Source organism: Ylistrum balloti, unplaced genomic scaffold, assembly GCF_031769215.1.
Source record: "Ylistrum balloti isolate Yb309-2 unplaced genomic scaffold, AGI_CSIRO_Ybal_v1 Utg370454, whole genome shotgun sequence".
NCBI lineage: Eukaryota > Metazoa > Mollusca > Bivalvia > Pectinida > Pectinidae > Ylistrum > Ylistrum balloti.
In genome coordinates, this window is record NW_026782301.1 from 112,967 (window position 1) to 129,397 (window position 16,431).

At 33.3% G+C, this 16,431-nt stretch overlaps 2 protein-coding genes across 2 annotated transcripts in view; one reads left to right on the plus strand and one right to left on the minus strand.

The window, feature by feature from the left end:
* LOC132555140 (spectrin beta chain, non-erythrocytic 5-like) overlaps positions 1-16,431 on the minus strand; it is a 125,465-nt gene that overhangs the window by 85,008 nt on the left and 24,026 nt on the right. The window contains exons 17-19 of the mRNA XM_060219489.1: positions 15,544-15,639; positions 14,510-14,623; positions 14,144-14,356 (exon numbers count right to left, since the gene is read on the minus strand). Coding sequence (XP_060075472.1) covers positions 14,144-14,356; positions 14,510-14,623; positions 15,544-15,639 — 423 coding nt within the window. The remainder of the gene's footprint in view (positions 1-14,143; positions 14,357-14,509; positions 14,624-15,543; positions 15,640-16,431) is intronic.
* LOC132555144 (5-hydroxytryptamine receptor 1-like) lies at positions 10,675-11,646 on the plus strand. Its single transcript, XM_060219492.1, has one exon. The coding sequence runs from the start codon at positions 10,675-10,677 to the stop codon at positions 11,644-11,646; it is 972 nt and encodes a 323-aa protein (XP_060075475.1).

Sequence of the window (16,431 nt, forward strand, 5' to 3'; positions counted from 1 at the left end):
TACCCCATTAAATATTATTTCTGGTTGGTTACCCCATTAAATATTATTTCTTGTTAGTTACCCCATTAAATATTATTTCTGGTTAGTTACTCACATTAAATATTATTTCTGGTTAGTTACCCCATTAAATATCATTTCTGGTTAGTTACCCACATTAAATATTATTTCTGGTTGGTTACCCCATTAAATATTAATTCTTGTTAGTTACCCCATTAAATATTATTTGTGGTTAGTTACCCATTAAATATTATTTCTGGTTAGTTACCCCATTAAATAATATTTCTGGTTAGTTACCCCATTAAATATTATTTCTGGTTGGTTACCCCATTAAATATTATTTCTTGTTAGTTACCCCATTAAATATTATTTCTGGTTAGTTACTCACATTAAATATTATTTCTGGTTAGTTACCCCATTAAATATTATTTCTGGTTAGTTACTCACATTAAATATTATTTCTGGTTAGTTACCCCTTTAAATATTATTTCTGGTTAGTTACCCACATTAAATATTATTTCTGGTTAGTTACACTCATTAAATATTATTTCTGGTTAGTTACCCAATTAAATATTATTTCTGGTTAGTTATTCACATTAAATATTATTTCTGGTTAGTTACCCCTTTAAATATTATTTCTGGTTAGTTACTCACAGTAAATATTATTTCTGGTTAGTTACCCCATTAAATAATATTTCTGGTTAGTTACCCCATTAAATATTATTTCTGGTTAGTTACTCACATTAAATATTATTTCTGGTTAGTTACCCCATTAAATAATATTTCTGGTTAGTTACCCCATTAAATATTATTTCTGGTTGGTTACCCCATTAAATATTATTTCTTGTTAGTTACCCCATTAAATATTATTTCTGGTTAGTTACTCACATTAAATATTATTTCTGGTTAGTTACCCCATTAAATATTATTTCTGGTTAGTTACTCACATTAAATATTATTTCTGGTTAGTTACCCCTTTAAATATTATTTCTGGTTAGTTACCCACATTAAATATTATTTCTGGTTAGTTACCCCATTAAATATCATTTCTGGTTAGTTACCCACATTAAATATTATTTCTGGTTAGTTACCCCATTAAATATTATTTCTGATTAGTTACCCACATTAAATATTATTTCTGATTAGTTACACTCATTAAATATTATTTCTGGTTAGTTACTCACATTAAATATTATTTCTGGTTAGTTACTCACATTAAATATTATTTCTGGTTAGTTACCCCATTAAATTTTATTTCTGGTTAGTTACACTCATTAAATATTATTTCTGGTTAGTTACCCACATTAAATATTATAACTGTTAAATTATATAGAGATTATTTGTTATCTATACAATTTCAGGAACAAAAAGGCATTAACTAACAACACTGCAAAGATCAATGCCTTCTAATCCTGTAGAGACAGCGAGAAAATTAATTTTAATGCCTTCTAATCCTGTAGAGACAGCAAGAAAACCAATTTTAATGCCTTCTTGACAAACCCAGTTTCATTTCACATTGCATCAATTATAATACAGTTGTATACTATCTATTGTTCGCATTACTTACAGGTAAATGAAGTAAAAAAAAAACCTGAATCTGATGTATATTGTATCTATTTTCTATCTGTTTAGAATTCAACATGACCCAAACAGTAGCTCCTTCAACAGACAGCACTCTAGATAACAATACAACAACACTAATTAAGCACTTATTGAGAGACGATGGTAACCCTGTTCATCATCAACAACCTTTCATCCCTCTCATAATGATAAAAGCAACAATGTATGACATCAATAGCATGCCTGTTGATATTTGATGTGCAGACATGTAGCTTGTTATTGACACTACCATATTAATGTTATGCTGATGTCACAATTCAGTTTATCAACCTCTGATCAGAAATGGAATTACAAGACTAAGACTGGCCTATCAGTTGGACTGAATTTATGAGAAAAGAGTAGTCTGATTTCCAACAAAGTGTGGAGATATACATCTGTGCAGTTATAAGTAAGAAATTTACCCATTGATTGGAGCCAAGCTGACTTTATTACAAACATGAAGTGAGTAACCATGCTAACAACATTTCATTTCAGCCTTCATCACTAAGCTTACATATATCTAATATCAATCACCATAAATATTGGCTTATGCTGTGGCTAAATTACAAGACTAGAAAAAAACCGATTGTTTCATTACCAAAATTTAGATTACAAGACCAGAAAAAACAGATTTTTTCATTAACATTTTTCCTCCACATAACGGTTTGTCAATCTATTGCCTTCATACAATTTTCTTTACAATTCAATATGCACAAGTGCATATATCAAGTCCATTTCATTAAATGTTAATTATGAGAAAGATAAATAAATATATTTAATCATGATCTCATTTTTTATGTTTATTTTTATACTTAATAACTTATTAATATATGTTATATAGTTATAACTTAATATCTATATTATATAGTTATAACTTAATATCTATATTATATAGTTATAACTTAATATCTATATTATACAGTTATAACTTAATATCTATATTATACAGTTATAACTTAATATCTATATTATACAGTTATAACTTAATATCTATATTATACAGTTATAACTTAATATCTATATTATATAGTTATAACTTATTTATATATATATATATTAAACAGTTATAACTGATAAGTTTTTTTAAATAAATGTTATACCTTTCTTAGTAATATTATATTCAATATTGTTTTAACTCAGCACTGAGACAGACCTAAATAATAATATCTATTTCAATGATGATATGGCTTATATACTACAAGTATTACCAAACTATTTTAGAATCAAGGAGAATTAAGAACAGTGTAGATATGACTTGTCATATATTTACAGTCGTTGATCCAATTATTGGCTCCCTTTCCATTAACTGCCATTAAAGTTTCCATTTGAAATGGATCCAATGAAGATGGTTAACACTACATACCTCCTATAAAATTATTGGAACAACAACATATTGCATCAACAAAACATATTTTTCACAATGTTTCTAGCAGAATTATTCATAATATGTCTTTAAATGTCTAATTTAAATCTATTCTACATCTTCGGCAAGATCAGACCTGAAAACTTATTTATTAGAATAAACATGTCAAAAACAAGCTAAAGTTTGCTGAACCATGCCAGTGTGGTTTACAATCTACTGTATCACAACGATGTGGTTTACAATCTACTGTATCACTGATGTGGTTTACAATCTACTGTATCACAACGATGTGGTTTACAATCTACTGTATCACAACGATGTGGTTTACAATCTACTGTATCACAACGATGTGGTTTACAATCTACTGTATCACTGATGTGGTTTACAATCTACTGTATCACTGATGTGGTTTACAATCTACAGTATCACAACGATGTGGTTTACAATCTACTGTATGTCTGATGTGGTTTACAATCTACTTTATTACTGATGTGGTTTACAATCTACTGTATCACAACAATGTGGTTTACAATCTACTGTATCACAACGATGTGGTTTACAATCTACTGTATCACTGATGTGGTTTACAATCTACTGTATCACTGATGTGGTTTACAATCTACTGTATCACAACGATGTGGTTTACAATCTACTGTATCACAACAATGTGGTTTACAATCTACTGTATCACTGATGTGGTTTACAATCTACTGTATCACAACAATGTGGTTTACAATCTACTGTATCACAACGATGTGGTTTACAATCTACTGTATCACTGATGTGGTTTACAATCTACTGTATCACAACGATGTGGTTTACAATCTACTGTATCACAACAATGTGGTTTACAATCTACTCTATCACTGATGTGGTTTACAATCTACTGTATCACTGATGTGGTTTACAATCTACTGTATCACAACAATGTGGTTTACAATCTACTGTATCACTGATGTGGTTTACAATCTACTGTATCACAACAATGTGGTTTACAATCTACTGTATCACTGATGTGGTTTACAATCTACTGTATCACTGATGTGGTTTACAATCTACTGTATCACAACAATGTGGTTTACAATCTACTGTATCACTGATGTGGTTTACAATCTACTGTATCACAACAATGTGGTTTACAATCTACTGTATCACTGATGTGGTTTACAATCTACTGTATCACTGATGTGGTTTACAATCTACTGTATCACAACAATGTGGTTTACAATCTACTGTATCACTGATGTGGTTTACAATCTACTGTATCACAACAATGTGGTTTACAATCTACTGTATCACAACGATGTGGTTTACAATCTACTGTATCACTGATGTGGTTTACAATCTACTGTATCACAACGATGTGGTTTACAATCTACTGTATCACTGATGTGGTTTACAATCTACAGAATCACTGATGTGGTTTACAATCTACTGTATCACAACGATGTGGTTTACAATCTACTGTATCACTGATGTGGTTTACAATCTACTGTATCACTGATGTGGTTTACAATCTACTGTATCACAACGATGTGGTTTACAATCTACTGTATCACAACGATGTGGTTTACAATCTACTGTATCACTGATGTGGTTTACAATCTACTGTATCACAACGATGTGGTTTACAATCTACTGTATCACTGATGTGGTTTACAATCTACTTTATTACTGATGTGGTTTACAATCTACTGTATCACTGATGTGGTTTACAATCTACTGTATCACTGATGCGGTTTACAATCTACTCTATCACTGATGTGGTTTACAATCTACTGTATCATTGATGTGGTTTACAATCTACTGTATCACTGATGTGGTTTACAATCTACTTTATTACTGATGTGGTTTACAATCTACTGTATCACTGATGTGGTTTACAATCTACTTTATTACTGATGTGGTTTACAATCTACTGTATCACTGATGCGGTTTACAATCTACTGTATCACAACGATGTGGTTTACAATCTACTGTATCACAACGATGTGGTTTACAATCTACTGTATCACAACGATGTGGTTTACAATCTACTGTATCACTGATGTGGTTTACAATCTACTTTATTACTGATGTGGTTTACAATCTACTGTATCACTGATGTGGTTTACAATCTACTGTATCACAACGATGTGGTTTACAATCTACTGTATCACTGATGTGGTTTACAATCTACTTTATTACTGATGTGGTTTACAATCTACTGTATCACAACGATGTGGTTTACAATCTACTGTATCACAACGATGTGGTTTACAATCTACTGTATCACTGATGTGGTTTACAATCTACTGTATCACTGATGTGGTTTACAATCTACTGTATCACTGATGTGGTTTACAATCTACTGTATCACAACGATGTGGTTTACAATCTACTGTATCACTGATGTGGTTTACAATCTACTGTATCACAACGATGTGGTTTACAATCTACTGTATCACAACGATGTGGTTTACAATCTACTGTATCACTGATGTGGTTTACAATCTACTTTATTACTGATGTGGTTTACAATCTACTTTATTACTGATGTGGTTTACAATCTACTGTATCACAACGATGTGGTTTACAATCTACTGTATCACAACGATGTGGTTTACAATCTACTGTATCACTGATGTGGTTTACAATCTACTGTATCACAACGATGTGGTTTACAATCTACTGTATCACTGATGTGGTTTACAATCTACTGTATCACAACGATGTGGTTTACAATCTACTGTATCACAACGATGTGGTTTACAATCTACTGTATCACTGATGTGGTTTACAATCTACTGTATCACTGATGTGGTTTACAATCTACTGTATCACAACGATGTGGTTTACAATCTACTGTATCACAACGATGTGGTTTACAATCTACTGTATCACAACGATGTGGTTTACAATCTACTGTATCACTGATGTGGTTTACAATCTACTGTATCACAACGATGTGGTTTACAATCTACTGTATCACAACGATGTGGTTTACAATCTACTGTATCACAACGATGTGGTTTACAATCTACTGTATCACAACGATGTGGTTTACAATCTACTGTATCACAACGATGTGGTTTACAATCTACTGTATCACAACGATGTGGTTTACAATCTACTGTATCACAACGATGTGGTTTACAATCTACTGTATCACTGATGTGGTTTACAATCTACTTTATTACTGATGTGGTTTACAATCTACAGTATCACTGATGTGGTTTACAATCTACTGTATCACAACGATGTGGTTTACAATCTACTGTATCACAACGATGTGGTTTACAATCTACTGTATCACAACGATGTGGTTTACAATCTACAGAATCACTGATGTGGTTTACAATCTACTGTATCACTGATGTGGTTTACAATCTACTGTATCACTGATGTGGTTTACAATCTACTGTATCACTGATGTGGTTTACAATCTACTGTATCACAACGATGTGGTTTACAATCTACTGTATCACTGATGTGGTTTACAATCTACTGTATCACAACGATGTGGTTTACAATCTACTGTATCACTGATGTGGTTTACAATCTACTTTATTACTGATGTGGTTTACAATCTACTGTATCACTGATGTGGTTTACAATCTACTGTATCACTGATGCGGTTTACAATCTACTCTATCACTGATGTGGTTTACAATCTACTGTATCACTGATGTGGTTTACAATCTACTGTATCACAACGATGTGGTTTACAATCTACTGTATCACAACGATGTGGTTTACAATCTACTGTATCACTGATGTGGTTTACAATCTACTGTATCACAACGATATGGTTTACAATCTACTCTATCACTGATGTGGTTTACAATCTACTGTATCACTGATGTGGTTTACAATCTACTGTATCACTGATGCGGTTTACAATCTACTGTATCACTGATGTGGTTTACAATCTACTGTATCACAACGATGTGGTTTACAATCTACTGTATCACTGATGCGGTTTACAATCTACTCTATCACTGATGTGGTTTACAATCTACTGTATCACAACGATGTGGTTTACAATCTACTGTATCACTGATGTGGTTTACAATCTACTGTATCACAACGATGTGGTTTACAATCTACTGTATCACTGATGTGGTTTACAATCTACTGTATCACTGATGTGGTTTACAATCTACTGTATCACAACGATGTGGTTTACAATCTACTGTATCACAACGATGTGGTTTACAATCTACTGTATCACTGATGTGGTTTACAATCTACTGTATCACTGATGTGGTTTACAATCTACTGTATCACTGATGTGGTTTACAATCTACTGTATCACAACGATGTGGTTTACAATCTACTGTATCACAACGATGTGGTTTACAATCTACTGTATCACTGATGTGGTTTACAATCTACTGTATCACAACGATGTGGTTTACAATCTACTGTATCACTGATGTGGTTTACAATCTACTTTATTACTGATGTGGTTTACAATCTACTGTATCACTGATGTGGTTTACAATCTACTGTATCACTGATGCGGTTTACAATCTACTCTATCACTGATGTGGTTTACAATCTACTGTATCACTGATGTGGTTTACAATCTACTGTATCACTGATGTGGTTTACAATCTACTGTATCACTGATGTGGTTTACAATCTACTCTATCACTGATGTGGTTTACAATCTACTGTATCACAACGATGTGGTTTACAATCTACTGTATCACAACGATGTGGTTTACAATCTACTGTATCACAACAATGTGGTTTACAATCTACTGTATCACTGATGCGGTTTACAATCTACTGTATCACTGATGTGGTTTACAATCTACTGTATCACTGATGTGGTTTACAATCTACTGTATCACTGATGCGGTTTACAATCTACTGTATCACTGATGTGGTTTACAATCTACTGTATCACTGATGTGGTTTACAATCTACTGTATCACAACGATGTGGTTTACAATCTACTGTATCACTGATGTGGTTTACAATCTACTGTATCACAACGATGTGGTTTACAATCTACTGTATCACTGATGTGGTTTACAATCTACAGAATCACTGATGTGGTTTACAATCTACTGTATCACTGATGTGGTTTACAATCTACTGTATCACTGATGCGGTTTACAATCTACTGTATCACTGATGTGGTTTACAATCTACTGTATCACTGATGTGGTTTACAATCTACTGTATCACTGATGTGGTTTACAATCTACTGTATCACTGATGTGGTTTACAATCTACTGTATCACTGATGCGGTTTACAATCTACTGTATCACTGATGTGGTTTACAATCTACTGTATCACTGATGTGGTTTACAATCTACTGTATCACAACGATGTGGTTTACAATCTACTGTATCACTGATGTGGTTTACAATCTACTGTATCACAACGATGTGGTTTACAATCTACTGTATCACTGATGTGGTTTACAATCTACAGAATCACTGATGTGGTTTACAATCTACTGTATCACTGATGTGGTTTACAATCTACTGTATCACAACGATGTGGTTTACAATCTACTGTATCACTGATGTGGTTTACAATCTACTGTATCACAACGATGTGGTTTACAATCTACTGTATCACTGATGTGGTTTACAATCTACAGAATCACTGATGTGGTTTACAATCTACTGTATCACTGATGTGGTTTACAATCTACTGTATCACAACGATGTGGTTTACAATCTACTGTATCACTGATGTGGTTTACAATCTACTGTATCACAACGATGTGGTTTACAATCTACTGTATCACTGATGTGGTTTACAATCTACTTTATTACTGATGTGGTTTACAATCTACTGTATCACTGATGTGGTTTACAATCTACTGTATCACTGATGCGGTTTACAATCTACTCTATCACTGATGTGGTTTACAATCTACTGTATCACTGATGTGGTTTACAATCTACTGTATCACAACGATGTGGTTTACAATCTACTGTATCACAACGATGTGGTTTACAATCTACTGTATCACTGATGTGGTTTACAATCTACTTTATTACTGATGTGGTTTACAATCTACTGTATCACTGATGTGGTTTACAATCTACTGTATCACTGATGCGGTTTACAATCTACTTTATTACTGATGTGGTTTACAATCTACTGTATTACTGATGTGGTTTACAATCTACTGTATCACAACGATGTGGTTTACAATCTACAGAATCACTGATGTGGTTTACAATCTACTTTATTACTGATGTGGTTTACAATCTACTGTATCACAACAATGTGGTTTACAATCTACTTTATCACAACGATGTGGTTTACAATCTACTGTATCACTGATGCGGTTTACAATCTACTGTATCACTGATGTGGTTTACAATCTACTGTATCACTGATGCGGTTTACAATCTACTCTATCACTGATGTGGTTTACAATCTACAGTATCACAACGATATGGTTTACAATCTACTGTATCACTGATGTGGTTTACAATCTACTGTATCACTGATGTGGTTTACAATCTACAGTATCACTGATGTGGTTTACAATCTACTGTATCACTGATGTGGTTTACAATCTACTGTATCACTGATGTGGTTTACAATCTACAGTATCACAACGATGTGGTTTACAATCTACTGTATCACTGATGTGGTTTACAATCTACTGTATCACTGATGTGGTTTACAATCTACAGTATCACAACGATATGGTTTACAATCTACTGTATCACTGATGTGGTTTACAATCTACTGTATCACTGATGTGGTTTACAATCTACAGTATCACTGATGTGGTTTACAATCTACTGTATCACTGATGTGGTTTACAATCTACTGTATCACTGATGTGGTTTACAATCTACAGTATCACAACGATGTGGTTTACAATCTACTGTATCACTGATGCGGTTTACAATCTACTGTATCACTGATGTGGTTTACAATCTACTGTATCACTGATGCGGTTTACAATCTACTCTATCACTGATGTGGTTTACAATCTACAGTATCACAATGATATGGTTTACAATCTACTGTATCACTGATGTGGTTTACAATCTACTGTATCACTGATGTGGTTTACAATCTACAGTATCACTGATGTGGTTTACAATCTACTGTATCACTGATGTGGTTTACAATCTACTGTATCACTGATGTGGTTTACAATCTACAGTATCACAACGATGTGGTTTACAATCAGCTGTAACATGCTGATGTCTTTTATGTGCAAAAAATAACACTTTAAACCTCAACTTTTAACAGACTTCTGGATCAATAACTATGTGCATTTATCTACAGATATGCCTAATCAGGATAATGACAGAGGACTAGGAGACATAACCATGGCCACTGAGGGGAAAGAATGGCACAGGATGGCACAGTAAGGTTCTTTCCTATCATTACCATAAAGAATCACTGATCACAGGAAACATTTTTTCTTCCTTGTTCAAGGATTTTATTCCATGTATATCATCAGCATTATATAGTCTAGAATTCAGAATGAAGTGATTGTTACACCTTTGTAGTAAACAGCACAAGCTGATTAAGTACAGTACCCTCCCATAAGATCTGATTTATTTTGTGATTACACATTCATCAACACTGAAGCTTTGAAGTAATTAATTACTTATAAAGGTACTAATCATCAAGGTGGATTTTATGACGAGTTCTAAGGAAGGAGAATTAACAGGTGGAACGACTCAAGACAGTGGTCACTATGACAGCGGTCAATATTACTAAGGACTATAACATGGGACAAGAAGATTTTCGATCCACAGTGGAAATAGCGCTTTCTGCAATATTTCTTTTTATATTAATCATAGCATCAGTATTTGGAAATATTGCAGTAATATTGGCAGTCATGCTGAACAGACATTTAAGAGAAGAAAAGTCTAGTTTCCTGATTGTAAACCTGGCTGTAACAGACCTAACTAACGGTTTAATTGTAATCGTTAGTTCATTCTGCTCCGTGATATCTGACCGTTGGATGTTTGGACATGGTTTATGTTCCACCGTATGTGCTATCAACTACTGTCTCATCATCACCTCAATGCTTACACTATGTTTCATCAGTTTTGACCGTTACCAAGCCATTATTCACCCAATGACCTATCCCATGTGGATTAGCAGGAACAAGGTTGGTATTGCCATAGCCTATTCATGGATGCAGGGAATAGTATTTTCTCTGGTTCCTGTAATATTACACTGGATACAATATGATTATTGGGAAGCTGTGTGTGCCATAGAATGGCAGCAGGAGAAAAAGCAAGCCATTTATTATGTAGTTACAGCATTCCTACTTTGTTTTTTCCTACCAGGAATGGCTCTGGTGGTAAACTACTTTCTTGTGGTCCGAGAGGTCAGACGTGCATCAAGAACTTTGCAACCTTTTAATGAATTAAATGCCACAAGGAAATCCAACTACAGCCAAAGTAATAAAGCCGTCAACAGTCTGCTTGTGGTTGTGATGGCCTATTTTGTGTGTATGACACCATTCAGTGTCACCAAACTCATCAAGGTCATCGTCCCAGACACCAGTTTTGTACCAGGGCGTATTAACACCCTGGCTAGTTTGGTTGGGTACTGCTCCAGTGCTGTTAATCCATTAATCTATGGGCTCCTGCGTAAGGATTTTAAGTACTCATACAAACTAATTCTAAAGAAGATTCTGAACCCAATGATGACAATTACGAATGAACTGACAGATCACACAGTGCAGTGATAAAGCTTACATTACAGGTAATCATTACATGTTTGTCAGTATACGCATGGGTCTTTCCATCCACTCAAACGTAGTATATAATATATTTAAACTGATAAATGCAATGTAGAATTGATGAACTCATGGCAAGAAAAAATGTAAGCAATTGAAATCTAGCCACATGTTTCAAGTCTGAACTGAAAATTTAGGATTCCTGATATGCAATGCCATAATTTCTATAAGATTCCTTCCTCCAAGCTCATGAGATGAGTGGACTCTTGGTAGATATTGTCAGTGTACATATGTAAGCTCACAAACATCAAACCTCATCGTCATTGGTGTAAGGTCATATTGCTCACTGTTATTTACAAACTTTTTAAAAAAATCTGTTCAAGTTTCTTTGATGGTTAAAAATTTTAAGAGTTTTAACATGGCCTATTGGTTTCTCTGGTAATGTATGTCTTAAAAGATTTTACATCAGGAAGTGTTTACAAAATATGTTTACCTATGTAAGAGAGATCAGTTTTAGAAATATAAGGTCATCAGATTTCTGTTACTATAGCTAGAACTAAATTAAACAAGGTGCAAACAATATTCTGTTTTACTGAAAGGATGAGAATAATAGATATGTTTGTAGTTGAGTTTTCATTTCCTGTGAGATTTTATGAAAGGAGTCTTAGAACAAAGTTAAGGTTTGCAAAAACTAGAAATTCAAGACAAGTTTCAACAGAACAAAATCTGTAAGTATTGTATGTATGCTTATTTTATATGATAATCTTCATGTCTCTGATGTACCCCTAAAACCTAACCATCCGTGATATCTGTATGACCATGTTGTAAATTGTCTAAATATGTCATTTTTCAATGCATGTATATTTTTTGTTTATCTCGCCCTTGAAAACGGAAAGAAATAAAATACCTAGAATATAACAAATATTGTAAACAACTATGACTATGGGAACAAAATAGAGATAACAACTATTGTTTAGGGATGACCGACAACGAACAGAGGGATATTTGCTCTGATGGTCGTGGGCTAATAATATTATTCACTGACACACAAAAGATAAGCATATCTAGCACACAACTCTGAAATAGGATCACACATTATGTGTATCTTGTAAAAATGGTTAATATAACAGACTGAAAATTCAATGGAAAACTGGTATAGTAATGACTAAATAGCAACCGTAGTCATGTAAGTGTTGATCCATCATTAAGGTCATGGATTTCACACATCAGAAAGTCAGGAGTGGTGTGTCTTAGACAACAAAATCGCCTATATATTGATATTTGATAGCAGGTGACAGGTCTGTACCAGCTAGGGCTACCTAGTAACTAACACATCACTTCTTACCTAAACATATATTTTTTCTGTACAAAATGATTGAAAAATGAGTATAGTACTGAAGGATTGTAAATAAAATTCCTATTTGGATGTTTAAGATTCTGAATGATTTATAGCTGACAACAAAGTCCCTTTTAATGTTTCTATGTATAATGTATATAAAGTGTATCCTGAGAGTGTAGAACTATTTAGTCTATATCTGATAGGTGTTTTGTGTCCAAACTTTAATGGCTAATTAGGAAGTACAGTCAGAACTTGTGATCTCATAATTCAAGGTACCATGACTTATCCAAATTTTGTCTCAAAGTGTCAAATTTTGCTCAGATTTCCTATCATGCAAAAATCTATTCATATCATGTAGACATTGATGCACATAATGCAGACATTGCACACACCATGTTAAGTTATGCTATCTCACAACTGTATGTTTTTATATGTATATATATCCTTATAGACTGTACAGCTAGTATTTGTATTTTTCCCATCAATTAAATAAAACACCGTAACATTGTAAATGTGTTGATGTTTACTATGTGAGAGTATTTAATTGTTATGCAGACACAAGGTAGTCACACAAAGTTGGGCACTATAACCTGTCTAACACTCTCAAGTCTCAACTAAACTAAAGACCGGTATATTTCATAATTATGGCAGTACAAAAGCAAAACCAGTCACATGACAATCACATGACCATGTCATGTGCAGTCAAGAGGCATTCTATGAATTAGTCATAGAAAACCCTATTCATAATTAAACAGACCTACAGCCTCAAAAGAACGATCCAACTGTAGTCAAACAAGGCACCAGAAATGACTGAAATTCCAGCGCTCCCATTTATAATAGAGTTGTGTTGTATTTAAGATTTTCTATAAATAGTAACGATGACCCTGGCATACTAAAAACATGAACTCTTTCAAGGTATTATGACACTTGACCAATATGTGATGTTTGATTAAAATCGTTTGAGAAATGAAGTTGCCAGAAAGATGACAAATACTGAACATGCGTACATATGTATCCTCTCTACGGTCCAAGGGAACAATTCAAAATTATCACTGGACAGAAAACTGTTGGTTTATTGAACTAATAACATGTTTGAACTATCTGCAAATGCAAACTGACTGAAAGTTTACAATAACTTAAAAATTTTGCAATTTAACTGAGACTTACCTCCCCTTTGTCAACTTTCATTCCCTGTCCTTTGTAGGCATACATAGCTTTGACTTGTGGAATTTTTCTAGTTTCTACAACATCTTGAATAACCTCCCTTTCAACAACCTCTTCAACCTCAATTTCATGAGGAACCTCAACCAGTTCTTCTACAAGTTCTTCCTCGTCTGAGTTCTTTCCATTTTCTTGCGGCATGAACTTTTCCGGAGAAATCTGTAAGGAAGAACATAATGTGACATTAACACAATCACATCTTTTTCTTATGAAACAGCCATGCATAACTCAACAGCAAACTAAACTTACACAAAAAAGGATGAACAAGTAATTGTCAACTATAAAATATATTCTGTAGAATTTCATACTAACATTATGTTCACTTGCAGCTTTTGTCATCAACTGAGCTAGTTCATCTAGTCGCATTATTTCAGACTTGAACCCTCGGATTTCTTCTTCCAATCGGTTGTGCCGAGATAACAAAGCCTGAAGAACAGAAAAAGAAGTAATTACTTTCCATTTTAACTAAAACAAAAGTCATGAAATTTATAACTTTTTATGAGATGAAGTGAAACCTTTCTGTTTCTGAAAACAAACTGTTCATACATACTAAGTTTTTGAAAGAAGATCTCTGCTAGAGACACAAACACAATCTGACACATCCTTTAACAAGGTTCAAATTCAAAGGATATTGGTGGTCTACAAAGTATTGAAAACACATCTGTTTCAGCATGGCTTAATACAAAATTCTTGATTAATTGACTGTGATAAATGGCTGATTAAAGGTATTCCAATCAAAAGGTCTAGTGATGGGATGATGATCAGATTTAATTATCTAATCCTTTAGCCATATCTGATTCAATGATCAATTGAAATTTTTCATTAACAATCATACTTACCTCAATACTTTATTATGTTTTTGTAAAACAAAAGTCGAAAAAAAGATGCCAAATGTCAATATTTATTTTTGTGTTATTCTAGGTAAGGGAGGTATTTTATGTCAAAGTGACAATAATATTAATTCTTGTGTTATTCTAGGTAAGGGAGGTATTTTAGATCAAAGTGACAATAATATTAATTCTTGTGTTATTCTAGGTATTCACTGCCACAAAGAAGGAATTCTGTTTCTATGAATATTGAAGGCACAGCAAAGCATTATTTGATCAATTAACTATATCTGAAACCCTATCTGATTTTAACCCACAATCCATTTCTATTGATATTCATCACTATGCTAAACAAAATGCAGTCCTATTTGGGCTGATTTGTCAACCAGTAGCACTTAATTACCAGCTGTGACCTTTACACAACCAAGTGTACTTGATAATTATGGGTGGTACAGGAGTGTTTGATACAGTGGTTATTAGAACTTTCCCAACCATTACAAGATAGAAAAGAACATTTACCTGGGAGTTAGCTTCATCTCTACCATAGTCGTCACTGGTAACGATGGGCATCTTCTCCTTCATCCATGACTCGGCCTCGTTTGCATCAGCATAGTACTGTAACAAAAAGTAACATTAACACAACCATAAAGCCTTTGGATCAAATGTAAGTTAGGAGACCCATCAATTAAATCTTTGATTCACTAGGCCGCGACAAGATAATTTATGAAATAGAATTAAAAACTTCCAAGTCCTAGGGGTGAAATGCCTTCATCATTTTCCTGTATTTTTTACAGACATACAATCCTGTTTAATGACTTATAATAACTCATCACTGCAGCAGATATCTCTGACTAATCAGAACTGTGCTTTCTGTTGGCTGCACTGAAATCAGCAATTTTCAGATGAATATGAGGTAAAGGTTAAGAAAATTTTTGAATAAATAGTTCATCCTCACCTGTACTGGGAATACCAGTTTTTATTTCATTTCAATTCATATCTGTTAACAGTTTTATAAGCAACAACAGTAGAATATTCTATAGAGTACCCAAGTGAAAAATGATAATATTTCATCATCCAAAAACGTCATCTACATTACAACTTATAAGATTATTTTACAAATTCCCATATCTGACACAGTAAATTTTAGATGTAAGGAAAAATCCTATTGAATTTGACATATATTTCACTGATATACCAAAGCTCTCATGTAAAATATCAAAACTGTGTCATATTAGTGAAATATGTAGGATATTCAACAGGAATTGATTTCTTTAATCAATTATGATTACAAATCAGTCCAAATGTAACTCACACAGTTTTTCCAAACTGCATATTGTTAGGAACTGTTTCACATTAGATTTGATTGGGTATATGATAAACTCCACTGATAAAACTTTAATCAACCTT